At 45.7% G+C, this 25,495-nt stretch overlaps 1 protein-coding gene across 3 annotated transcripts; it reads left to right on the top strand.

The window, feature by feature from the left end:
- The first annotated feature begins 1,043 nt into the window (after positions 1-1,043).
- On the top strand, positions 1,044-24,556 carry LOC118884566 (zinc finger protein 264-like). Of its 3 annotated transcripts, XM_036832237.1 has the most exons (5): positions 1,044-1,451; positions 3,080-3,206; positions 14,708-14,803; positions 20,957-21,100; positions 22,015-24,556. In XM_036832237.1, exons 1-5 carry the CDS (start codon positions 1,230-1,232, stop codon positions 23,640-23,642), a joined length of 2,217 nt encoding a protein of 738 aa, XP_036688132.1. In that variant the 5' UTR covers positions 1,044-1,229; the 3' UTR covers positions 23,643-24,556. The 3 variants fall into 3 exon arrangements, with proteins under 3 accessions (XP_036688132.1, XP_036688134.1, XP_036688135.1); XM_036832239.1 differs by lacking the exon at positions 14,708-14,803; XM_036832240.1 differs by lacking the exon at positions 20,957-21,100.
- Positions 24,557-25,495: the final 939 nt, after the last annotated feature.

The following is a 25,495-nucleotide window of genomic DNA, read 5'->3' as shown; positions in this document are numbered from 1 at the left end:
TCAGGAAAGGGTTTTTAAAGACTGTTAGGGGAGAGGGTCTTAGGATGCAAGATCAGCTCATGGACAATTTTCTGATCGGTTGGTGGTGAGGTAGCAGGGTGGTGATTCAGGACTCTCACCATCAGTCTTCTGATTCCAACCAGCCTGGCTTCTGATGTGTTTGAGGTCAGCAGTTTCCACCTGGTGGGAGTCTGGGTTCTGTAAAAACAACTTAAGAACATGCATCAGACATTGTTAACTGTTTTCCTTAAGGAGAACTATGGTCTTGTGACCCCATCCCACAGGTTGACTTATTGCTTTAGTTATTATACCCTTTTCTCCTTGAATGCCTCTTCTTTGTTCCCATTGCTGCCCCTTAAATGATTAACTGTTTGAGCCCACTCTTTGGAACTGAGGGAGGCCTAGTCCGCTAAAGGTTTTTCCACAGACAAGAAGTGGGGGACGCAGAGAGGCTTGGGGGTGGGTGGGAAGAGGCTCCACAGGGTCCTGCTAGGTTTCAGGAAGAGGCTCTTGGGGATTCCCTGGCAGTCCAGTGGTTAGGACTCCGTGCTTTCACTTCTGTGGATCCTGGTTGGGTCCCTGTTTGGGGACCTAAAAAAAAGAAGAGGATCTGGGAAGGCATAAGGGGGGGAAAGGGGGAAATCACTCTGCGGGCTGCAAGCCTACGTCACAGCCCTACACCCTTTGCACCGCCCTGGGCGACTGTCCCAGCATTCCAAGCCTCAATTTCCCTGGGGCACAGCATGGACGCTCTCGCCCCCACTGCCTGGTCCTCCCCACTTGAACCCACTGTTAAGAAACAGATCTGGACCGGCGCTCAGTTCCTCCTGTGGCTCTTAGGTGGAGGAAGACCCTCCCCCTCCCCCCTCCGCCCCACTCCCTCCCCTCCCCTCAGTTAAGGCGCTCCTCACGTCTGCGTATCTAGGGGAGACTACATTACCCAGAGGTGTGCATTGTGCGGCCGAGGAGGGCGCTGGCCAATGACGGCCAGTCGTAGGGGCGTTTCCTGCGGCGCACGTACGTGGGCGGGACTTCCGGTTTCTCTCAGCGGACGCCATTTGCCTCAGCGTTTCGTTCCTGGCTGGCTTTTAGGTGCCGAGAGCTCGGCTGCGCGGCTACTTAGGCCTTTCGTGGGGACTGAGCGGGGAAGGGGGATGGGACTCCCTTTCGTGCCTTGGAACGGGCCGTGACTCCCTAAACGGGCGTGTGCACTGGTCGCCCGCCGGGCCATGGCCTCTCCGGGCCTTCAGCACCCGCCCTTCGTCCCCGCAGTTCCCGAGGGCGGCGCCCGGTCTGGTGTGCCTTTTTCTCGGAGAGCGGCGGTCAGCCGAGGTCGCCCGGCCAAGGCGGGGCGGAGGCGAGGAGCAGCAGGCCCCCCGGCGCTCGCCTCTCCCAGCGTGGCTGGAACGCAGGACCCCATCATGGCGGCGGCGCCGACCCACCAGACGCAGGTGAGTGGATGCTGGTGGCGGAGCTGCTTCTCTCCGAGGGCGGAGACGGTTCCGGAAGGAAGGCATCCCCTGGGTTTGTCTTCGTGGTCGTGTTCTCTGGCGTGTGGAACTGCTTTGCTGCTTAATTTATTCTCGGTCCTAAAAGCTGTTGGGTCCCTGACACATGCTCAGTAAGTTGCGGAAAAATGAATGATGCATCCTTCAGGGGCTTCCGTCATAGTAAATCCCGAACTCCGCCATGTGCTGCAGGGATGTACCCTGCCCTCACCGCCCCCCCCCCACACTCCCGCCTTTCTCCAACCGGTGGCCTTGGGAAATGGAGGGAGAGATAAGCGCATGGACAAAGCCAAGGTATATTGGTTGTTTCACAAGGCCCATGAGGGCCTGTGAGGTTGCCACGGTGCCTCCTAGATGCTAAGACGTGTCTTGGGAGGGCGAGGTCCTGTAGTCTGTTGCCGAATGTTCCACTCACCTTCAGCCAGGTCAGACGTTGTGACCAGCCTCATGGCCAAAGCCTGTGTTATCTTTAGCCATTTGTGCTCTCTGGTCCTGAAGTATTCCTGGCGTAGGGCTAAGTGCTGTCAGGGTTCAGGAAGGAAGCGGCTAATGGTTCATTGTGGAACCTCCCCGGAGTCTGGGAGACCCAGGAGGGTGTGGGGAGCTGGTCCAGGTCCTGCCATTACCCAGGTAGTTCCACCCCTTCAGGGGTGTCTCCAGGGGAGTCAGTGATGAAGGCTCTGCTTCTCTGTGCATGTTCACAGGAATATTTTCAGGTGTGATGAAAGGGACTTAACAGCAGAAATTGGTGTAAACGCTTCACAGCCTCGTCATTAGGTATTCACTTTGATGATGGAAGCATGTCGGGTTACCTTATTAGACCCTGTATTAGGGTAAGCTGTGTTAAAGTCTTGCCCCTCGTTTGTGAGACACAAGACTCTTGGTGGATTGGTGGAGCTCCCTTAGTCTCGGGTCATCGGCTGGCATGGAGATGTTTACCTCAGGGGCTGTGGGACAATTAATGAAAATCCCCAAGCACACCGAACATTGAATAATTTCTGTCTGAATCTCACAACCGTTATTGGTGAAGTGGGAACTATTGTTGTATTGATCCAGAAACCAAGGCTCAGAGAGATGAAGTGATGTCTCCAAGGTAACACAGCTGGTAAGTGTTGGGTTTCAAGAGTTTGGATGTAAACAAGAGAGTGACGAAAGACCTGGGGACTTTTAGTCACTTTAACCAGGATGTGAAGCCCTCAGCATGGGGCAGGCAGCTCGCAGGACCAGGGAGGCTCAGGTACTGTTGTTGTGACCGTTATTGATACTGTTATTATCATTATTTACTCATTCCTCTGAGGTCCTACAGCCCCTCCTGTCTGCATCTGACAGCCCACACATCACTTCCATTGTCTTGTGTGACTTTCCAGTGGCTTCCTCACAGGAGACTTCTTCCTTACACTACTGTATTATGTCCAAAACGTTGTCCACTTCAGCCCAGCCTAGAGCTTCGCCCTCAGGAGGTGCTAAGTGGTTAGGGTCTTGATCTCTCTGCACCTTTAACAGCCTTCCAGAAACAAGCTCCGATCCCATCCACCAGCCCCAGGGTCAACACTACTATCTCTATTTGACAGGTGTCTGTGACTTTCGATGATGTGGCCGTGACTTTTACCCGGGAGGAGTGGAGGCAGCTGGACCCGGCTCAGAGGACCCTGTACCAGGAGGTGATGCTGGAAAACTGCAGGCTCTTGGTGTCTCTGGGTAAGGCCTTGCCACTCTGCCATGCAGAGGACCTGCCATCTCCTCGTCAGACATGCTCTGGCTCCATGCCCGGCTGATCGAGAAGCTTACCCTCTCTCTTCCCTACAGTTTAAGTCATTTTTGAGATTCATCTTTTCCTGCCTGCTATGTCTGTGTTTCTTGGAGCAAGAAACAGTTCCCCTTTTGCTCCCAGAAGGTGGTGGAAGGAAATGGGGATGTTCTGCAGAACCCAAAGGCAGAATTTCCAGTTGGGCCACATGGGAACCACCAGGATTATGCCGGCTTCTGGGTCTCTTGTCCTGACTTCTCTCTCTGGCTTTGTTCATGTCTGTCTTTTCAGAATGGCTTTTGTGTTTCAGCAAGTTTGTGGCAGGAGTGGCCACCCCAGTCCTTGCTCTCTGTAGCCCCCAGATGCCTTGTTTTTACTTCTTTGCATACTTAACATTGTTTCTTTTTCTTTCTCTACTGCTGGGCTCTAGGGGGTTGTCCCTGAGGCAGGAGTGGCCGCCTGAGCCTCTACCCCAGTGCCCAGCACAGACTGGCCTCTGTCTGAGGTTCTTATTTCACATTCCAGACCGGGAGCTGACTGGGTGGGACTGGTTGGCTCAAGTGTCCCCTGCAAGCCAGTCCACAGGGCTGTGAGTGATGGGAGGGTCTCCAGGAAGAGGGTGAGGCAGGTGGGGCCTCGGGAGGTCTTTGCCTTCAGTGCCAACAGGTATTGTTGTAAACCACAGGATCTCGGTTATAGGGCTTTTCTGTTCTCCTGTGCCTTCATGATCGTCTCTCGTTCCCTGAGTCCTGGCCAAGATCCTCTGCTAGTCCAAGAGAGAGAAGCTGAGAGAGTAGTGCTTCTCAGTACTTGGCGGTTTTGTCCCCAGGAGACACTTGGAAGTCTGCAGCCACATGTGACTGTCACACCTGGGGTGTGGGTGGTCCCGGCATCTAGCAGGCTAGAGTCCAGAGATGCTGCTTAGTGCCTGAGGCTGGACAAGACAGCCCCATTCAACACAGGATGATCCCGCCCACAAGGGCAAGAGAGCCAAGGTGGAGAAACAGCAGCCTGAGGATAATCACCTTCGACCTCACAGTTTGAAGGAAAGGAGAGCTGTAAATCCAGGGCTTAGGGTAAGACATGCCTGTTTTTAGAGAATTGGGATTGTGTTCTGTGTTACACAAAATTAGGAAACGTTTGACATATTTAGATATTTTATAACAAAATTTAAAAAATAAAAAGGTCCACTATCTGGCCCTGCTGACCCTTCACTCACGTCCCCACGCTTTCCCTGAACTCAGTCTGCTGTGGTCATGCCAGCATCTTGCTATTTCCTGTGCACATACTTAACATACTTGCTTTGGGCCTCTGCAGTTGCTGTTCTCTGTGCCTGGTGGGTGTGCTTGGGCATTTTGGTTTTTCTTTTTTTCCTTTCTTTTTTTTCTGAATTTTTAAATTTAATTCTATATATTTATTTATACTGCAGGTTCTTATTAGTTATTCATTTTATACATATTAGTGTGTATATGTCAATCCCAATCTCCCAATTCATCACACCACCACCACCACCACCCCGCCGCTTTCCCCCCTTGGTGTCCATACGTTTGCTCTCTACATCTGTGTCTCAATTTCTGCCCTGCAAACCGGTTCATCTGTACCATTTTTCTAGGTTCCACATATATGCGTAATATACGATATTTGTTTTTCTCTTTCTGACTTACTTTATTCGGTATGACAGTCCTCTAGATCCATCCATGTCTCTACAAATGATCCAATTTCGTTCCTTTTTATGGCTGAGTAATATTCCATTGTAATATGTACCACATTTTCTTTACCCATTAGTCTGTTGATGGGCATTTAGGTTGCTTCCATGACCTGGCTATTGTAAATAGTGCTGCAGTGAACATTGGGGTGCATGTGTCTTTCTGAATTATGGTTTTCTCTGGGTATATGCCCAGTAGTGGGATTGCTGGGTCATAGAGTAATTCTGTTTTTAGTTTTTAAGGAACCTCCATACTCTTCTCCATAGTGGCTGTATCAATTTACATTCCCACCAAACAGTGCAAGAGGGTTCCCTTTTCTCCACACCCTCTCCAGCACTTGTCCTTTGAAGATTTTCTTACGATGAGCATTCTAACTGGTGTGAGGTGATACCTCCTTGTAGTTTTGATTTGCATTTCTGTAATAATTAGTGAAGTTGAGTAGCTTTTCATGTGCTACTTGGCCATCTGTATGTCTTCTTTTGGAGAAATGTTCTGTTTAGGTCTTTTGCCCATTTTTTGATTGTGTTGTTTGTTTTTTAATATTGAACTGCATGAACCGTTTATATATTTTTGGAGATAATCCTTTGTCCATTGATTTGTTTGCAAGTATTTTTTCCCATTCTGAGGGTTGTCTTTTCGTCTTGTTTGTAGTTGCCTTTGCTTTGCAAAAGCTTTTAAGTTTCGTTAGGTCCCAGTTGTTTATTTTTGTTTTTATTTCCATTACTCTAGAAGGTGGATCAAAAAAGATCTTGCTGTGATTTATGTCAAGAGTGTTCTTCGGTATGTTTTCCTCTAAGAGTTTTATAGTGTCCTGTCTTACATTTAGGTCTCTAATCCATTTTGAGTTTATTTTTGTGTGTGGTGTTAGGGAGTGTTCTAATTTCATTCTTTTACATGTAGCTGTCCAGTTTTCCCAGCACCATTTATTGAAGACTCTGTCTTTTCTCCATTGTATATACTTGCCTCCTTTGTCATAGGTTAGTTGACCATAGGTGGGTATATATCTGGGCTTTCTATCCTGTTCCATTGATCTATTCTGTTTTTGTGCCAGTACCATATTGTCTTGATTCCTGTAGCTTTGTAGTATAGTCTGAAGTGCAGTATAGTCTGGAGTCTGATTCCTCCAGCTCCGTTTTTTTTCCCTCAAGACTGCTTTGGCTATTCAGGGTCTTTTGTGTCTCCGTACAAATTTTAAGATTTTTTTGTTCTAGTTCTGTAAAAAATGCCATTGGTAATTTGATAGGGATTGCAATTTTTTTTTAAATTAATTTATTTATTTATGACTGCGTCAGGTCTTCTTCGTTGCTGCGCACGGGTTTTCTCTAGTTGTGATGAGCGGAGGCTGCTCTTCATTGCTGTGCACAGGCTTCTGACTGCGGTGGCTTCTCTTGTTGCAGAGCACAGGCTCTAGGCACGTGGGCTTTAGTAGCTGTGGCTTGTGGACTGTAGAGCACAGGCTCAGTAGTTGTGGCTCATGGGCCTAGTTGCTCCGCGGCATGTGGGATCTTCCCAGACCAGGGCTTGAACCTGTGTCCCCTGCATTGGCAGGCGGATTCTTAACCACTGCGCTGCCAGGGAAGTCCCAGGGATTGCATTTAATCTGTAGATTGCTTTGGGTAGTATAGTCATTTTTACAGTATTGATTTTTCCAATCTAAGAACATGGTATATCTCTGCATCTGTTTGTATAATCTTTAATTTCCTTCATCAGTGTCTTACAGTTTTCTGCATACAGGTCTTTTGTCTCCCTAGGTAGGTTTATTCCTAGGTATTTTATTCTTTTTGTTGCAGTGGTAAATGGGAGTGTACCCTTAATTTCTCTTTCAGATTTTTCATCATTATGTATAGGAATGCAAGAGTGTCTGTGCATTAATTTTGTATTCCTGCAACTTTACCAATTCACTGATTAGCTCTAGTAGTTTTCTGGTGGCATCTTTAGGATTCTCTATGTATAGTATCATGTTATCTGCAGACAGTGACGTTTTACTTCTTTTTTTCCAATTTGTATTCGTTTTATTTCTTTTTCTTCTCTGATTGCCATGGCTAGGACTTCCAAAATTATACTGAATAATAGTGGTAAGAGTGGAACATCCTTGTCTTGTTCCTGATCTTAGAGGGAAACGCTTTCACTTTTTCACTGTTGAGAATAATGTTTGCTGTGGGTTTGTTGTATATGGATTTTATTGAGGTAGATTCCCTCTATACCCACTTTCTGGAGAGTTTTTATCATAAATGGGTGTTGAATTTTGTCAGAAGCTTTTTCTGCATCTGTTGAGATGATCACACAGTTTTTATTCTTCAATTTGTTAACATGGTGTATCACATTGATTGTTTTGCATATGTTGAAGAATCTTTGCATCCCTGGGATAAATCCCACTTGATCATGGTGTATGATGCTTTTACTGTATTGTCGGATTCTGTTTGCTAGTATTTTGTTGAGGATTTTTGCATCTATGTTCATCAGTGATATTGGTCTGTAATTTTCTTTTATTGTGGTGTCTTTGTCTGGTTTTGGTATCAGGGTGATGGTGGCCTCATAGAATGAGTTTGGGAGTGGTCCTTCCTCTGCAATTTTTTGGAAGAGTTTGAGAAGGATGGGTGTTAGCTCTTCTCTAAATGTTTGATGGAATTCACCTGTGAAGCCATGTGGTCCTGGACTTTTGTTTGTTGGAAGAATTTTTTTTTTAATTTTATTTATTTATTTATTTATTTATGGCTGTGTTGGGTCTTCGTTTCTGTGCGAGGGCTTTCTCCAGTTGCGGTAAGCGGGAGCCACTCTTCATCGCTCTGCGCAGGCATCTCACTATCGCGGCCTCTCTTGTTGCGGAGCACAGGCTCTAGATGCGCAGGCTCAGTAGTTGTGGCTCACGGGCCTAGTTGCTCCGCGGCATGTGGAATCTTCCCAGACCAGGGCTCGAACCCGTGTCCCCTGCATTGGCAGGCAGACTCTCAACCACTGCGCCACCAGGGAAGCCCAAAAACCATTTTGAGAATGAAAAAGAAAAACGTAAGTAGAGATATAGGAAGTCCTTGCAGGCAGGCTCATAACTAAGTTTCCCATTTATGTAGTATTAGCCAAGAAAATCGATATGTAATTTGGGGAGTGTCTAAGAGTATCTTTCAGGAGGTATAAGGTGTGCTAAAAGTATGGCTTTGTATGTATACATGTGTGTGCATGTTAGTGTGGTATTTGTAAAAAATAAACATGGGACTTCCCTGGTGGCGCAGTGGTTAAGAATCTGCCTGCCAGTGCAGGGGACACCGGTTCGAGCCTGGTCCGGGAAGATCCCACATGCTGAGGAGCAGCTGAGCCCATGCGCCACAACTACTGAGCCTGTGCTCTAGAGCCCGTGAGCCACAACTACTGAGCCTGTGTGCCACAACTACTGAAACGTGTGTGCCTAGCGCCCGTGCTCTGCAACAAGAGAAGCCACCACAATGAGAAGCCCGCACACCGCAACAGAGAGTAGCCCCCACTCACTGCAACTAGAGAAAGCCCATGCACAATGAAGACCCAACGCAGCCAAAAATAAATAAATTAATTTAAAAAACAAACAAAATCCTTTTTCCTCATAACACTTGTGATACCAAACGTCTGGGTTTTCCATACCAGGCAATTCTGACCCTAATAACTACCTGGAGTTAGCACAGACTCCAAAGGTTAATAAGGATTCAGTCCCATAAGACAGCCCCTCCATCTCCCACCCACCCACTTCAGATGTCAGTCACAAGTCCTCACAACCTGTCCTGACCAACCAGCTATAAATTGGAGATTTCCCTTTTGGCAGATTGCGGCATATACCAGGATCACAGACAGCAGCTCAGGAACATGATAGAGTCCCTAATAGAAGAAAGCAGAAAGGTCCCAGGTCTGATTTCTGTCTTAGGAGAGGAAGTCCATGGGTATCTGCTGGGTGAAGGTTTTCGTGTCCCCAGGTGAAGTCATCTTCATCAGTGAGGTCTTGGTCTGGGACGTGGGGCAGGGTATCCTTTGCAAGTGGGTACGCACTTGACTTGATGTGGGCCTCAGTATTTGCCGTGTTTGGTTGAAACAGTGGCTTCCTCAGAGGGTTCAGGCCTCTGAGTTATAAACCAGTGAAAGTACCCAGACCAGTTATAGTAAGAGCAACAGTTACCGGAATGGCATATGGGTGTTCTTCAAGGTTTGGTTTGTTTGTTTTGTTTTGTTTTGAAGTTCAGGGCAAATGGATCCCATATCAGGTGACCAGCTGCCTGGCCTGTGGGGCAGTCTGTGGTTAATGGGTTCCGGGAGCGTGTGCTCCCTCCTTCTGGTCTCCAGCCTCATGGGATGATGGGAAGCTCTGTGTGTAACTGCAGGGGAGACAGTGTGAATGGCCTCCTGTAGAACGAGTCTTTGTGTACATAGAGGTGAGGCACATTCCCTTCCAGAGTAGGAAAGGGCAGTGGGACATTTTTAAAGATATGTGATTCAGGGAGCCTTGAATTAAGGCTAAGGGGTGAGATAGAGGCCCATTGAGGGGTTTGTTAGTCAGACTGGAGTTTGAAAAGGAGCTGTTTAAGGAAATCGTTATGTTTTTCAGTTAAACCAGCTATTTGGGGCCCATTGGGGCCGTGAAGCTCTATTGACTACCTCTCTCCAGAGCCCAGCATTGTGTAATTTGAGAAGTGAAATGTGTATCTTGGTTATTGTCAGTAATGTCTGTAATTCCAAAGGGAGTAAGGAGCTTCCTGGCAAGGCCTAGCATTGTGGCCTTTATAAATGTAAGGACATGTGATTTTGACTTACTTTTGTTTGGGGTGTTTGTGAGACAGTTTCTTTACCCTGAAGGAGGCAGTTTTTAAGCAATGGCCTAACAGTTTATAATGAATGTGAAGAGGAGGCCGTTTGTTGATCAGGGCATCTAGTACGAAGATGACTTCCTGAATAGGCCAAGAAATGTTTCTTAGGTCCCATTTTTTATTTGGACAGTCTGGCTACGGGATAGAAAGCAGCAGCATTCTTCTGAGCTCCATCATGTGCTGTGGATGTAAGAGATCCACAAACTCCCACAACTGTTCACTCACTTAATCCCAAGGTGCTCCCCAGGTCGCCAAGGGCTGTGGGGAGGGGTGCCCTCCTCCAGCACCACGGCATCTGGCAAAGACCCACCTTGTCCTACAAGAGGAATATGTCATAGGGCCCAGGTTGTGTTCCATCCTGTCCTGGGGCCTCAGGAGCTGTGCTGAACTTGTGATGTGTTGTTGCCATGAACCAAAGCTTGATGGGCAGCTGGGTGTGGCGGTCAGTGGCTTGGGGTCTGCAACAGCCTTCATTATCTGGAGAGCCTTGTGTGTAGTTAGTTGTTGTTTTAGTAGCATATAGTACCAGGCTGAGGGGGCAGTCTGTTACATCAGAAGCCCTTGGGCATCTTGTGGCCCCGGTAGGTGATTCAGAAACTCAAGGAGGTGTGAGAAGAGGTTGTCAAAGCCTCTTTGGTGAAGGAGTCTCTGAGGACACTGATGGGACTGGCTATTTAACAGTATTTTGAGCAGATTTTAGAGCTTTTGTTGGAGGGAGTCCCATTTAAGGTGGGCTGATTTGCAAGTGTCAGCATCAGGGAGAGTAAATAAAATTTATAAATGAGGAATATGTGGCCACCAGACCCAAAGTAATAGTAAATAGTATTTTTATCTAAAACTAGTCCCCAAAGGATTAAAAGGTGTTGGACTCACTGTCACAAGTGTGTCAAATGAATCTCCTTAGACGAGGTTGTCATTGATGTAACATCACCTGTGCTCCTGGAGAGAGGTGGGTGGGTGCAGCTTAGGTCTTGGCTGCAGAGGGTGTGGGTGTTGGCAGAGCTGTTGAGCCGCCCCACGGGGCAGCCTGGGAGAGGAGTCCTGTTTGCCTTCAGAGCGAAGGCAAACCGTGGTTGAGAGGCTGTCAGAATACACACCAGCAGGACACGTTAGCCACATCTGTAACTGAAGAGTAATTACCAGGTTCTAATAATATTGGGTATTGGGTGTGTGGATCTTGTTAGTCAGCTCAGGCTGCCATTACTGTGTGGTTAGACAGCAGCTTTATTTTCGCACAGTTCTGGAGGCTGGAAGTCCCAGTTCGGTTGCTGATAAGGATCTCTTGCCGGCCACCTTCTTGCTGTGTCCTTACCTGACTTCATCTGGCTTGGAGAGGCCTTCTCTTCCTCTTAAAAGGATACCGGTCCTACCAGATCAGGGCCCCACCCCGTGACCTCATTTAACCTTAACTACCTCCTTAAAGGCCCTAAGTCCATATAGGACCACACTGGGGATTAGGGTTTAACACATGCAGTTTAGGGAGACACAGTTCAGTCAGTAACAAGGACCCTAACAGATGGGACCACGGCATTAAGATTGCAGTAACTCACAGCGAGGTGCCCTGTGTTTTTTTAGGTTTAAGAACACGCACAGCTGGGCTGTCACGTGGAGAAGCAGTGGGGATCATCACCCCTTGATTAATTAGGTCTTATATAAAAGTTTTACTCCCCAAAGACCCCTTTTCAACTTACATTGGGCTGAATAATTATTTTAACTCGGGTCTGTAGGGTCCCATTTTATCAAGCCAATTAATTTGTAAGTGCCAACAATTTATTTTAATTGTGTATTGTGTCAGAGCATTTATGCCCAATATGGAATACTTTAGGACAGTGGGTACTAGGGCTATAGGAAATTCAGGCAAAGCTACAGTCAAAGTGAGATATACCTATTTTTTCTCTTTAATATTTAGGTACTTTTTACAATGGTGGAGTAGAGTGTTTCAATTTAGTGAGATCCCCAGGTATAACTATGATTTGAGCCCCAGTATTAAATTCATGAAGTTTTGTCAGTTGGTGCATTTTAGCAAATTCTAAAGATAATTTAGAACCTGTGTTGTGGAGTCAGACAAACCAATCAGTGCCCTGTTTTGTTTTGGTGATAAATTTTTTTTTAATATATAAATTTTGTTTTGCCATATGTAATTATTATATGATAATTTATTATGTAAATTTTAGTGTATGAATTGTGGATTTCCAATTGGGTCAGAGTATAGACAGAGTTCTAACTTAGTTATATGTTGTATGTTATTTAAACTTTTATCCTCCCTGTTGTCTAGGGTTTTCTGTTGTTGTGACTGATTTTGAATCAATAAGTAGTCTAGGACCAGTAGTATGTTCGCTAGACCTGGCATTTGCTTGGTATGTAAGGTTAATAGTGTGCACCCCTCCCCTTCTTTCTTCCTTTTGAGCTTTTCAGCCATTTAAAGCCCTGGTTTTTAGTTTTAGTTTGTCTCCTGCTGAGGAGAGGAAAGAGGGGAGGGGCCTGGGGCCTCCAAGATGCAGCCTCTCCCCTGGATGGCCCTGGTCCACAGCATAACGAGCCCCTTCCTCCCCACTCATTTTTTTTCTGCCTCCAAACAAAATCTTTTTTTGGGGGGGGGGTAGGGGGCAGGGGTCACCTTTCTGCTCCCCCCCCACCATTTTTCTTTTATTTGGGTATTTACCTGGTAGGCTCTTAGCAGTCCCAAGTGGCAACCACTGTGAGTGGCAGCCTGCCTTTCTAGGGAGGGGCTGGGGCTCATGCCTCAGGACAGCAGTGGTGGTGGCAGTGTCCTGACAGGGTGACAGTTTGGTGTTGAGGAAGAGCTCTCCACGTGCTGGTCTGCAGCAGCACTCACGAGTGCCGGACACACTGGCCGGGCTTACACAATCTGGAGTAGGTTGAGAAACATCCTCAGGTGTCTCAGAGGGCAGCAAGAACAATATTCCTTATTCCTTTGTTTCTCCCCCCATTATACGTTGAACTAGCAGTCTCCAGAGATGGGATCTCTTATCCGCTACGCGGTTGGGGCAAACTGCAACAGCAGTAAGGCAAGCAGCCATGGCAAGGTTTGCCTGTGAAGCAGTCTAAGCCTCTTCTGTGCCATGGCATGTGTGAGGGGGGTGCCCTGTGCCACTCGGATCCCTGTATTGCTCCAGGCACCAGTGCCTGGACTCTGGCCAGGTGTGCCCTCAGAGGGCAGGCAGTGCCATCAGTCTCTCACAGGGTGGTGGGCAACTCAGTTGAGCGGCCCCCCGCGGACTTCAGTGTTGTTGGCTCAGTTGATCACACTTGAATCCCAGCCGTCTATGGGGGGGCCTCGGCGTTAGGCAGTAGTCAGTTACCTGGTTGCCCCGGGGTCACCAGCCCAGAAACTTGGTGTGTTGACCATGGCGAGACAGACTAAGTGCTCCGTCTCTTCGCAGATCAGGTGGCAGCTAGGGACTCACAGCCCTTGCAGACCTAGACAGGAGGAGCGCTCTTCAGAATTTTGCTTGGTATCTAAAAAAACACTTAGATCAATGGAGGCATACCTTACTTTGACTGAAAAGAGTCAATATTTTAAATATGTGAGTTCTTTAAATTATTCCATGCATTTTAAACAACATAATGCATTTAAATTACTTGGTACAGTCTCTGGGATATGGTTACACCCTATAAACGTTAACTTTTCAATTATTATTAAGGTTAAAAGTTCATAGTGACGTGGTGGATTGGTTAAGCACCTGGACTCAGCCACTGTTCAGCAGAGTCTTCTCAGGGAATGACATTTGAGCTGAGACCCAAAGAGAGGTAGCTGGAAGGAGCAAGGTGGGGAGAGAACAGCCTTGCAGGGAGAAGGGCCAGCATGTGCAAAGGCCCTGAGGTCGCAGGGAGCATAACTCCTGACAGCTGAAGGGAGGTCTCGTCGCTGTCGCTGAGCCCCCTGCTGGGCACGGAGCACACAGGAGAGCACATTGCTTAGTGATGACTGATGAACCCTGGACCTGCCAGAGAAGCTGTCGGCGAGTCCTCGCACCTCTGCCATCGACTTCCTCCCGAGTCCGTGTGTCTTTCCCCTGCGTCTGTGTTTGGCTGCATGTGACAGACCGGCTCAGTCTTCACCCCGGAGGAAATTTATTACCTCACCAGTATGAAGCTCAGAGGTGGGGCTGGCTACCGGGTTGGTGGGTGCCAGCCCAGTTGTCTACTTCTTCCTGGTCTAGGGCCTCGGGCAGGTTCCCTCACAGGCGACCCAGGCTGCTGCAGGACTCCAGCACCGGCCGGTCCCCTCACTCAGCCATCCTGGACTAGAACTCCCTCCCCCAGAGGGCTGGTGTAGGTCACCTGCAAGTTGGTGGAAACCAGAGTTTTCAGCCCTCCCTTGATGCCAGAATCTGGGGTGGTTTTTATAAATCTGTAGTTATCCGGGCCTCATTTGCAGAGATTTGGTTTCTTCTTTTTTTTAAAATAAATAAATTTATTTATTTATTTTTGGCTGCGTTGGGTCGTTGTTGCTCGCAGGCTTTTTTTTAGTTGCAGCGAGTGGCGGCTACTCTTCGTTGTGGTGTCCAGGCTTCTCATTGTGGGCTTCTCTTGTTGGGAGCATGGGTTCTAGGTGCGTGGGCTTCAGTAGTTGCAGCACATGGGCTCAGTAGTTGTGGCTTGCAGGCTCAGTAGTTGTGGTGCAGGGGCTTAGTTGCTCCGCGGCATGTGGGATCTTCCCGGACCAGGGCTTGAACCCGTGTCTCCTGCATTGGCAGGTGGATTTTTAACCACTGCGCCACCAGGGAAGCCCGCAACATTGGTGTTTTTGACCTTGGTTTCCAGGTTATAGGTCAGGATTTCTGTGGATGGAATCAGCTTCATTCTGAGGTCTTGTCCACATCTTGAAGTCCCACACTAGATCGAGGGCTTTTCTTTGTTTTCAGAGAAATCCTAGTGTCTTTTTCCTTTCTCCATGAACAGGGTGTCCTGTTCCCAGACTTGAGCTGATCTTCCAGCTGGAGCAGGGGCAGAAGCTGTGGACGGTGAAGGAAGACCTCTACCGCAGCACCTGTCCAGGTAGGAGCCAAGGTGTGGGCAGCTGGGAAACCCTGCAGGGGGAGGCCGCTGGCCCTGGTTCCCTGGGGAAGCATCTTGTTCGGATCTCTGTGGTGGTCTGGAGGCCACGGAGCCCTTTGACCCCAGGTCCCTCTGTCCTCCTGGAGGACAGAGGTGCATGAGCCGAGATGTGTCCTGGGCTTCAGCTGCCTGGGCTTCAAGCCTGGGTGCCGACCGATCACCAGCTCTGTGGCCCTAGTGAACTTCGGGATCTCGTTGTGTCTTTGTATATATAAGTTTGACCAAGTTAAATCTTAGCTGCCATGTAAGACAGACTCCAGCATCTTAGTGCTCAGCATATGGAAGCACTTGTTCTTTTTTGTATTTCTTTCTTTCTTCCTTCTTCTTTCTTTCTTTCTCTTTTTTCTTTCTACCTTCCTTCCTCTCTCTCTCTCTCTCCCTCCCTCCCTCCCTCCCTCCTCCTCTCCCTCTCTCCTCTCTCTCTCTCTCTCTTTCTTTCTTTCTTTCTCCACGCCTCGCAGCATGCAGGATCTGCATGATGCAACAAGAGAATCCACCGCAGTGAGAAGCCTGCACACCGTACCTAGAGAAAGCCCGCGTGCAGCAACAAAGGCCCAATGCAGCCAAAAAAAACAAACTTGAATTTGCCTCGTGCTGGCAACTATTTATCAATATATAGCATTTACATTGTATTAGATATTATAAGCAAGCTAGAGATGATTTAAGGTACACAGGAGGATGTGTGTAGGTTATATGCAAATACTCCACCATTTTATATAAAGGACTTGAGCATCTGCAGATTTTAGTATTGAGCAGGGGGTTTCTGGAACCAGTTAATCTGCTGTGGATACTGAGAAACAACTGTATTTTCTTCTTTGAAATGTCATTTCATGGAAAATGCCTGTGTTTCTGTTACCTTGTTTCCCTTTTGTTTGTAGGGATTTTTTTTGTACATTCCTGATACTTTTATCAGTTATAGATGCTGCTCTATCCCCAATATCAAAAAGATATTCTTGTTTTATTCTAAGATGTTCTAAGCTTGGCACTTGACATTTAACTCTTTTTGGTCTGAGGTAGAGTTTGAGTATAGTTTGAGATAGGAATACAGTTGTTTTCTTTGTACTTTTTTAAATTAATTTTTTTTATGATCCTTTTAATGTGTTGTTGGATTCTGTTTGCTAGTATTTTTTTGAGGGTTTTTGCATCTATATTCATCAGTGATACTAGTCTGTAATTTTCTTTTGTTGTAGTATCTTTGTCTGGTTTTGGTAGCAGGGTGATGGTGGCCTCGTAGAATGAGTTTGGGAGTGTTCCTTCCTCTGCAATTTTTTGGAAGAGTTTGAGAAGGATAGGCATTAGCTATTCTCTAAATGTTTGATAGAATTCACCTGTGAAGCCATGTGGTCCTGGACTTTTGTTCATTGGAAGATTTTAAATCACAGTTTCTATTTCATTACTTGTGATTGGTCTGTTCATATTTTCTATTTCTTCTTGGTTCAGTCTTGGAAGGTTATAACGTTCTAAGAGTTTGTCCATTTCTTCCAGGTTGTCCATTTTATTGGCATACAGTTGCTTGTAGGTAGTTTCTTAGGATGCTTTGTATTTCTGCGGTGTCTGTTTTAACTTCTCCTTTTTCATTTCTAATTTTATTGATTTGCGTCCTCTCCCTCTTTTTGATGAGTCTGGCTAATGGCTTATCAATTTTGTTTATCTTCTCAAAGAGCTTTTAGTTTCATTGATCTTTGCTATTGTTTTCTTTGTTTCTATTTCATTTATTTCCGCTCTGATCTTTATGATTTTTTTCCTTCTGCAAACTTTGGGTTTTGTTTGTTCTTCTTTCTCTAGTTCCTTTAGGTGTAAGGTTAGATTGTTTATTTGAGATTTTTCTTGTTTCTTGAGGTAGGCTTGTATTGCTATAAACTTCCCTCTTAGAAGGGAAGTTTACTGCTTTTGCTGCATCCCATAGGTTTTGGATCTTCGTGTTTTCATTGTCATTTGTCTCTAGGTATTTTTTGATTTCCTCTTTGATTTCTTCAGTGATCTCTTGGTTATCTAGTAACGTACTGTTTAGCCTCCATGTGTTCGTGTTTTTTACGTTTTTTTCTCTGTAACTGATTTCTAATCTCATAGCATTGTGGTCAGAAAAGATGCTTGAAATGATTTCAGTTTTCTTGAATTTACCGAGGCTTGATTTGTGACCCAAGATGTGATCTGTCCTGGAGAATGTTCCATGTGCACTTGAGAAGAAAGTGTAATCTGCTATTTTTGGATGGAATGTCCTATAAATATCAATTAAATCTATCTGGTCTATTGTGTCATTTAAAGCTTCTGTTTCCTTATTTATTTTCATTTTGGATGATCTATCCATTGGTGTAAGTGAGGTGTTAAAGTCCCCCACTATTACTGTGTTACTGTCGATTTCCTCTTTTATAGCTGTTAGCAGTTGCCTTATGTATTGAGGTGCTCCTATGTTGGGTGCATATGTATTTCTAATTGTCATATCTTCTTCTTGGATTGATCCCTTGATCATTATGTAGTGTCCTTCCTTGTCTCTTGTAACATTCTTTATTTTAAAGTCTATTTTATCTGATACGAGTGTTGCTACTCCAGCTGTCTTTTGATTTCCATTTGCATGGAATATCTTTTTCCATCCCCTCACTTTCAGTCTGTATGTGTCCCTAGGTCTGAAGTGGGTCTCTTGTAGACAGCATATATATATGCGTTGTGTTTTTGTATCTGTTCAGCAAGCCTGTGTCTTTTGGTTGGGGCATTTAATCCATTCACGTTTAAGGTAATTATCAATATGTATGTTCCTATTACCATTTTCTTTTTTTTCTTAATTATTTATTTTTGGCTGTGTTGGGTCTTCGTTTCTGTGCGAGGGCTTTCTCTACTTTCGGCAAGCGGGGGCCACTCTTCATCGCAGTGCACGGGCCTTTCACTGTTGCAGCCTCTCTTGTTGCGGGGCACAGGCTCCAGACGCACAGGCTCAGTAGTTGTGGCTCACGGGCCTAGTTGCTCCGCGGCATGTGGGATCTTCCCAGACCAGGTCTCGAACCCGTGTCCCCTGCATTGGCAGGCAGATTCTCAACCACCGTGCCACCAGGGAAACCCTGTTATCATTTTCTTAATTGTTTTGGGTTTGTTTTTGTAGGTCCTTTTCTTCTCTTGTGTTTCCCGCTTAGAGAAGTTCCTTTAGCATTTGTTGTAGAGCTGGTTTGATGGTGCTGAATTCTCTTTTACCTTTTGCTTGTCTGTAAAGCTTTTGATTTCTCCATCGAATCTGAATGAGATCCTTGCCGGGTAGAGTAATCTTGGTTGTAGGTTCTTCCCTTTCATCACTTTAAGTATATCATGCCACTCCCTTCTGGCTTGCAGAGTTTCTGCTGAGAAATCAGCTGTTAACCTTATGGGAGTTCCCTTGTATGTTATTTGTCGTTTTTCCCTTGCTGCTTTCAATAATTTTTCTTTGTCTTTAATTTTTGCCACTTTGATTACTTTGTGTCTCGGCGTGTTTCTCCTTGGGTTTATCCTGTATGGGACTCTCTGCGCTTCCTGGACTTGGGTGGCTATTTCCTTTCCCATGTTAGGGAAGTTTTCGACTATAATCTCTTGAGATATTTTCTCGGGTCTTTTTTCTCTCTCGTCTCCTTCTGGGACCGCTATAATGCAAATGTTGTTGCGTTTAATGTTGTCCCAGAGGTCTCTTAGGCTGTGTTCATTTCTTTTCATTCTACACTTGATCTTAGCCAAGAGGCCAAGAAGCGATCATTTCTTTTCATTCTTTTTCCTTTATTCTGTTCCGCATTAGTGAATTCCACCATTCTGTCTTCCAGGTGACTTACCCGTTCTTCTGCCTCAGTTATTCTGCTGTTGATTCCTTCTAGTGGAGTTTTCATTTCAGTTATTGTATTGTTCATCTTTGTTTGTTTGTTCTTTAATTCTCTAGGTCTTTGGTAAACATTTCTTGCATCTTCTCGATCTTTGCCTCCATTCTTTTTCCAAGGTCCTGGATTATCTTCACTGTCAGTATTCTGAATTCTTTTTCTGGAAGGTTGCCTATCTCCACTTCATTTTGTTGTTTTTCTGGGGTTTTATCTTGTTCCTTCATCTGGTACGTAGCCCTCTGCCTTTTCATCTTGTCTATCTTTCTGTGAATGTGGTTTTTGTTCCACAGGCTGCAGGATTGTAGTTCTTGCTTCTGCTGTCTGCCCTCTGGTGGATGAGGCTATCTAAGAGGCTTGTCTAATTTATTTATTTTTGTTTATTTTATTTTTTTGGCTGTGTTGGGTCTTCGTTGCTGCGTGTGGGTTTTCTCTAGTTGTGGTGAGCAGAGGCTGCTCTTCGTTGTGGTGTGCAGGCTTCTCATTGCAGTGGCTTCTCTTGTTGTGGAGCACAGGCTCTAGATGCATGGGCTTCAGTTGTTGCAGCACGTGGGCTTCAGTAGTTGCAGCACGCGGGCTCAGTAGTTGTGGCGCATGGACTTAGTTGCTCTGCGGCATGTGGGATCTTCCTGGACCATGGCTTGAACCCTTGTCTCCTGCATTGGCAGGCCGATTCTTAACCACTGCACCATGAGGGAAGCCCGGAATACAGTATTTTTATTCCCAGCACGTCTCCCATTTTTCTAGCTCCATTTACTTTATTTATTAATTTTTTTAAATAAATTTATTTATTTTTGGTTGCGCATGGGCTTTCTCTAGTTGTGGCGAGTGGGGAGCTACTTTTTGTTGCAGTGTGCGGGTTTCTCATTGCGGTGGCTTCTCGTTGCAGAGCACAGGCTCAGGCACGCAGGCTTCAGTAGTTGTGGCGCACGGGCTCAGTAGTTGTGGCGCACGGGCTTAGTTAATCCACAGCATGTGGGATTTTCCCAGACCAGGGATCGAACCCATGTCCCCTGCATTCACAGGTGGATTCTTAACCACTGTACCACCAGGGAAGTCCTCTGTATAAGTTTTTTTGTTGTTGTTGTTTGTTTTGTTTTAAATGAAAGCACCTCTAATCTTTTTTTTAATTTTTTATTTTATTTATTTTTTTATTTTATGGCTTTGTTAGGTCTTCGTTTCTGTGCGAGGGCTTTCTCTAGCTGTGGCAAGCGGGGGCCACTCGTCATTGCAGTGCGCGGGCTTCTCACTATCGCGGCCTCTCCTGCTGCAGAGCACAGGCTCCAGACGCGCAGGCTCAGTAATTGTGGCTCACAGGCCCAGTCGCTCCGCGGCACGTGGGATCCTCCCAGACCAGGGCCCAAACCCGTGTCCTCTGCATTGGCAAGCAGACTCTCAACCACTGCACCACCAGGGAAGCCCCTCTGTATAAGTTTTAAGTGATACAGCCTGATGGTTTGATTTACATATATTGTGAAATGATTACCACAGTAGGTTCAGCTGACACCCATATAAATAGAATAAAAAATAAAGAAGAAAAGACAAAAGGAAAAAATTTTCTCCTTGTGATGAGGATTCTTAGGATTACTGTCTTAACAGTGCTTCTTTATAGCATACAGCAGTGTTAGCTACAGTTATCGAGTTGTACACTGCATCCCTAGGACTTGTTTATCTTACAACTGGAATTTTGTACCTTTTGACCATCTTTCTCCAATTTCACCTCCCCCCACGTTAAATTCTTCATTGGTATAGGTTCTCTTTAATGTCTTCAAGTAAACTATTAACATTTTTTCCATCTAGGTCATGTGTATTTTGTTAGTCTTTTCGCCACACTGTTCGGGCATAACAGACCCAATGTGTCCATCCCAGTCCTGCTCACCTCCTGCCTTATGAGCCCTGTCCTGGGAGTCCTCACTGTAACCCAAGTCAAAACCATGGGAATCAGCTTCCCTGGATTCTTGTCAATACCATCCTTATGGTCTGGGGGACCTTTGTACATTCTGTGTCCTAAGGCTATAGTGTCCTTCCCACCTCCTCTCTGTGGCAGCGCCAGTGGTGCCAGTAGGACTCCCCTGGTCTCTTCCTGCACACAGTTAGCCAAACTCAAGGTTAGAAATACAGAACTCCAGGACTGCCAAGTCTGCCCAGGTCTTGTGAACCATCTGCATGTCGAGGGGTTTCCCAGTCCACCCTCAGGTTCAGTGATTTGCTAGGAAGACTCACAAAACTCCCTAAAACCTGTTATGCTCACAAATCATGTTTGTTACAGGGAAAAGATACAGATTAGAAGAGGAGCCGGAGGTGTTCCAGACACGAAGCTTCCGTGTCTTCAGCGTCTCGTTACCTCCTGGAATTGATATTTGGCAGTATGTGCACGGAGTGTTACCAACCCAGGAAACTCACCAGAGCCTCGGTATCCAGATTTTTATTGAGTCTTCATTATAGAAGCATGATTGCTTGAGTCATTGTACATGGGACTCAGTCTCCACCCTTCTTCCCTTTCCAGAGATCCAGCTGATAACTCGTGGTTCAAAGCCCCAGCTTTCTAATTACATGTTTGGTCTTTCTGCTGTGACCAGACCTTACCCAGACCTAATGTCATCTCTTTAGCATAAACTATCTAGGGGCCCATAGTGAGTCATGTGTTGTCATAAAGTATCATGTACATCCCTAGGGACTCACTATGAACAACAAAGACACACCTGTCTCTCTGGAGATACCCAGTTTACAGGTTACTTCCTTAGAGCTGGGGCAAGGACCATACTTCTCTTTGGAGATAGTTGAATTTGCGTTAATACACTTCCTGTCTTTTACCAGGGCTGCATTAGATGCCTTTTCCTAGTGTTCTTTTTTTTTTTTTTTTTTGGGGGGCTGTGCCACTTGGTTTGCGGGATTGTAGTTCCCCTACCGGGGATTGAACCTGGGCCTAGCAGTGAATGCACGGAGTCCTAACCACTGTACCATTATGGAATTCCCTTTTCCTAGTGTTCTTACAGCAACATGGGATGTCTTTTTTTTTTTTTTTTTTTTTAACATGGGATGTCTTTGATTAAAGGAAACTGAAAGCCCACAGAGGCATTATTACTCTGTCCAGCCAAGCCTGTGAATTGTGGTGTTATATCCATTGCAGACTCTTTTATTGGGTCTGGCTTCCAAGGTGTCGGCAGTCTAATGACCAAGAAAGAAAGAAGTTACAATCTTGAGATTCAGAGGTAGCAAAACAGACACAGAGGCACTGTTTTCATCTTTATCTTTTTCACTGAAATGCTAATTTTGTTTCATCCTTGTTGGTATACTAATGGGCCTTGTTTATTGGTTTTCTTTCAGTTGACAAAGGAAAACCCAAGACCACAGAACCTACCACTTGTGAGCCAACTCTCTTCGAGGGAGCCTCTATCCAGGAACTAATACAAGGAGGCCCAGCGGACTCCCAGTTGGGACAAACCAAGGATCAGGATGGGCCATTGGAAATGCAGGAAGGACACTTGGGACCAGGGATGGACCCCCAGAGGGAGAAGCTTCCTGAGAAAATGAGTCCTGAACATGGCAGCTTGGGGACAGCTGGTGGTGTGTGTTCAAGAATTGTAGAGGAGCTCGTCCCTCCAGGAGGTGCTGTCCATGACCATGACTCATGTGGATCTGGTAATGATCCCATTATTCAAGAAGAGGAAAGTATCTTTAAATGCAACGAATGTGGGAAAGTTTTTAACAAGAAACACCTTCTTGCTGGACATGAAAAGATTCACTCTGGCGTGAAGCCCTATGAATGCACAGAGTGTGGGAAAACCTTTATTAAGAGCACACACCTCCTCCAGCACCACATGATCCACACCGGGGAGAGGCCCTATGAGTGCACAGAGTGCGGGAAGGCCTTCAACCGCAGGTCCTACCTTACACAACACCAGCGGATTCACACTGGGGAGAAGCCTTACAAGTGCAGTGAATGTGGAAAGGCCTTCACCCACCGCTCCAATTTTGTCTTACATAAGAGGAGACACACTGGGGAAAAACCCTTCGTGTGCAAAGAATGTGGGCAAGTCTTCAGACATAGGCCAGGATTCCTTCGACATCACATCATCCACAGTGGTGAGAATCCGTATGAGTGCTTTGAATGTGGCAAGGTCTTTAAACACAAGTCATACCTCATGTGGCACCAGCAGACTCACACTGGGGAGAAGCCCTACGAGTGCAGTGAATGTGGGAAAGCCTTCTGTGAGAGCGCAGCCCTCATTCACCACTACGTCATCCACACTGGGGAGAAGCCCTTTGAATGCCTCGAGTGCGGGAAGGCCTTCAACCACAGATCATACCTCAAGAGGCACCAGCGGATTCACACTGGGGAGAAGCCTTTTGTGTGCACTGAATGTGGGAGGGCCTTCACCCACTGCTCCACTTTTATCTTGCATAAACGGGCCCACACTGGAGAGAAACCTTTTGAGTGCAAAGAATGTGGGAAAGCCTTTAGCACTAGGAAAGACCTCATTCGGCACTTCAGCATCCACACTGGGGAGAAGCCCTTTGAGTGCACGGAGTGTGGGAAGGCCTTCAACCGCAGGTCAGGCCTCACGAGGCACCAGCGGATTCACAGTGGAGAGAAGCCCTATGAATGCTTGGAGTGTGGGAAGTCCTTTTGCTGGAGCACAAACCTCATACGACATGCCATCATCCACACCGGAGAGAAGCCTTATAAGTGCAGTGAATGTGGAAAGGCCTTCAGTCGTAGCTCATCCCTCACTCAGCATCAAAGGATTCATACTGGGAGAAACCCTGTCAGTGTGACAGATGTGGGAAGAACCTTCACCAGTGGGCAAACCTCAGTCACCCTCCGAGAACTCCTGTTGGGGAAAGACTTTCTGAATGTAAACACCGAGGAAAATCTTTTGCAGGAGAAAACACCTACCATGACATCTGATTGTACATACCAAAGAGAAACCCCACAAGTATCTTCTCTGTGAGAAAACCTGTCACGGATCATCAGTAGTTGTGTAAAGATGCATTGTAGAAATTGACCCAGCCTAGAGCCTTAACTGTACATCTGAGAGTTCATCTGTGAGGGAGAGACCAGTGTTTATTGTGCACTAAGGAAAACTTTAGCTACGTTTTTCCCTTAGTTTACACTGCAGTGTTATCTCAGGAATTTTTATAAAAAGGTGGAAACTTAGATGAAAAAATGAAATGCAAACAGTTTCTTTGAGACTTCTCTGTCAAGGTTATGGCACTTTGTCATGGATCCCTTAGTTTACTTGGGGTGAGGGGAATGTTATTTCACAGGCAAAGGGCCTTGACCCTTTATGTGTCTTATATATACATTCATTGCTGTCCAGTATTGGGAGAGTTAGACACTTGAGGACAGGTATTTAAGTAGATAAAGATACACATATGACACACGGGCACGTTTTATTGCACTAGTTAAGACTGTTTCAGGCTTTGGTTTTTTAAAAAAACAAATGGTTCTTTTGGTGGTTTTGAACACCAGACATTCAGACTTTTTATTGATTCAATCTGTTTACTTAATTTCTGTAGCTATACGGTAAATCTTAAAATTGGTAAAGTGAATACTTTCTTTCATTATTTAAATTAACTGAGCTTTCCTAGTTCCTTGGACTTTCCATATAAATCTTAGGATGCAAAAAAACCTTGCTCATGTATTTATAGAAATTGATTTAAACCTGTAGAGCAGTTTGTTTAAAAGCAACACCATGAACACAGTACATGGTATGGCATTTCATGTATCTAAGTAATTCTTGATATTTCATTACCATTTTATAATATTGAACAATATAGGTTCTGTACATTTTTGTTAGGATTTATGTCTAGGTTGTTGGGTTTTTTTTATTTTTTTTAGTGATTTGTAAATGGCTTTTTTTTTTTTTTTCCTCAGGGCTTGTGGGATCTTAGTTCTCCCACCAGGGATCAAACCCAGCCCCCCTACAGTGAAAGCGAGGAGTCCTAACCACTGGACTGCCAGGGAATTCCCTATTGGCATTGTTTTAAACTTTCATTTCCACATGATCTTTAGTAGTATACAGAAAGCTAATTGTTCTGGGGGTGGTATTTTAGTATCTTGCAGCCTTGGCTGAACTCAGTTATTTCTAGACATTTCTTTGGATAGAATCCTTGGTATTTTCTGCATAGAACTGTCAACTGCAAATAGTTTGGTTTTTTTTGAAATTTTTAATTAATTAATTTATTTTTGTCTGTGTTGGGTCTTCGTTTCTGTGTGAGGGCTTCCTCCAGTTGCGGCGAGCGAGGGCCACTCTTCATCGCAGTGCGCGGGCCTCTCGTTGCGGAGCACAGGCTCCAGACGTGCAGGCTCAGTAGTTGTGGCTCACGGGCCCAATTGCTCCGTGGCATGTGGGATCTTCCCAGACCAGGGCTCGAACCCACGTCCCCTGCATCGGCAGGCAGACTCTGAACCACTGCGCCACCAGGGAAGCTCTTGCAAATAGTTTTCTTTCTTCCTATTTGTATACGTATTATTTCCTTTTCTTATGCACTTAGCTAGGACTCCCAGTATGATGTTGAGTAAGAGTAGTAAGAGAGGATATCCTTGACTGGTTTCTGATATTAGGGGGAAAACGGTCAGTTTTTCATCAAGTACAGTGTTAGTTGTAAGTTTTTTTTTTCCATAGAGTTTTCCTGTCAAGTCTAGAAAGTTTCCCTCTGTTAATTTGCTGAGATTTTTGTTGTCATGAATGAGTGTTGGATTTTGTCAGATGCTTTAGCTCCATCAGTTAATGTGATCATCTGGTTTTTCTTCTTTAGCCTATTGGTATAGTGTATTACATTGAGTTTTGAATATTGAACC

This window comes from Balaenoptera musculus, chromosome 19 (genome assembly GCF_009873245.2).
Source record: "Balaenoptera musculus isolate JJ_BM4_2016_0621 chromosome 19, mBalMus1.pri.v3, whole genome shotgun sequence".
Taxonomy (NCBI): Eukaryota; Metazoa; Chordata; class Mammalia; order Artiodactyla; family Balaenopteridae; genus Balaenoptera; species Balaenoptera musculus.
Note: the sequence above shows the minus strand (reverse complement) of the source record. Positions and strands in the feature narration are given on the sequence as shown.

Coding starts and splice junctions, on each gene's coding strand:
- LOC118884566 (XM_036832237.1), top strand. CDS start 1,230: ATGGCCTCTCCGGGCCTTCAGCACCCGCCCTTCGTCCCCGCAGTTCCC. Junction 3,207..14,707: donor CAGGCTCTTGGTGTCTCTGG/GTAAGGCCTTGC, acceptor CTCCATGAACAG/GGTGTCCTGTTCCCAGACTT. Junction 21,101..22,014: donor GGAAACTCACCAGAGCCTCG/GTATCCAGATTT, acceptor GTTTTCTTTCAG/TTGACAAAGGAAAACCCAAG.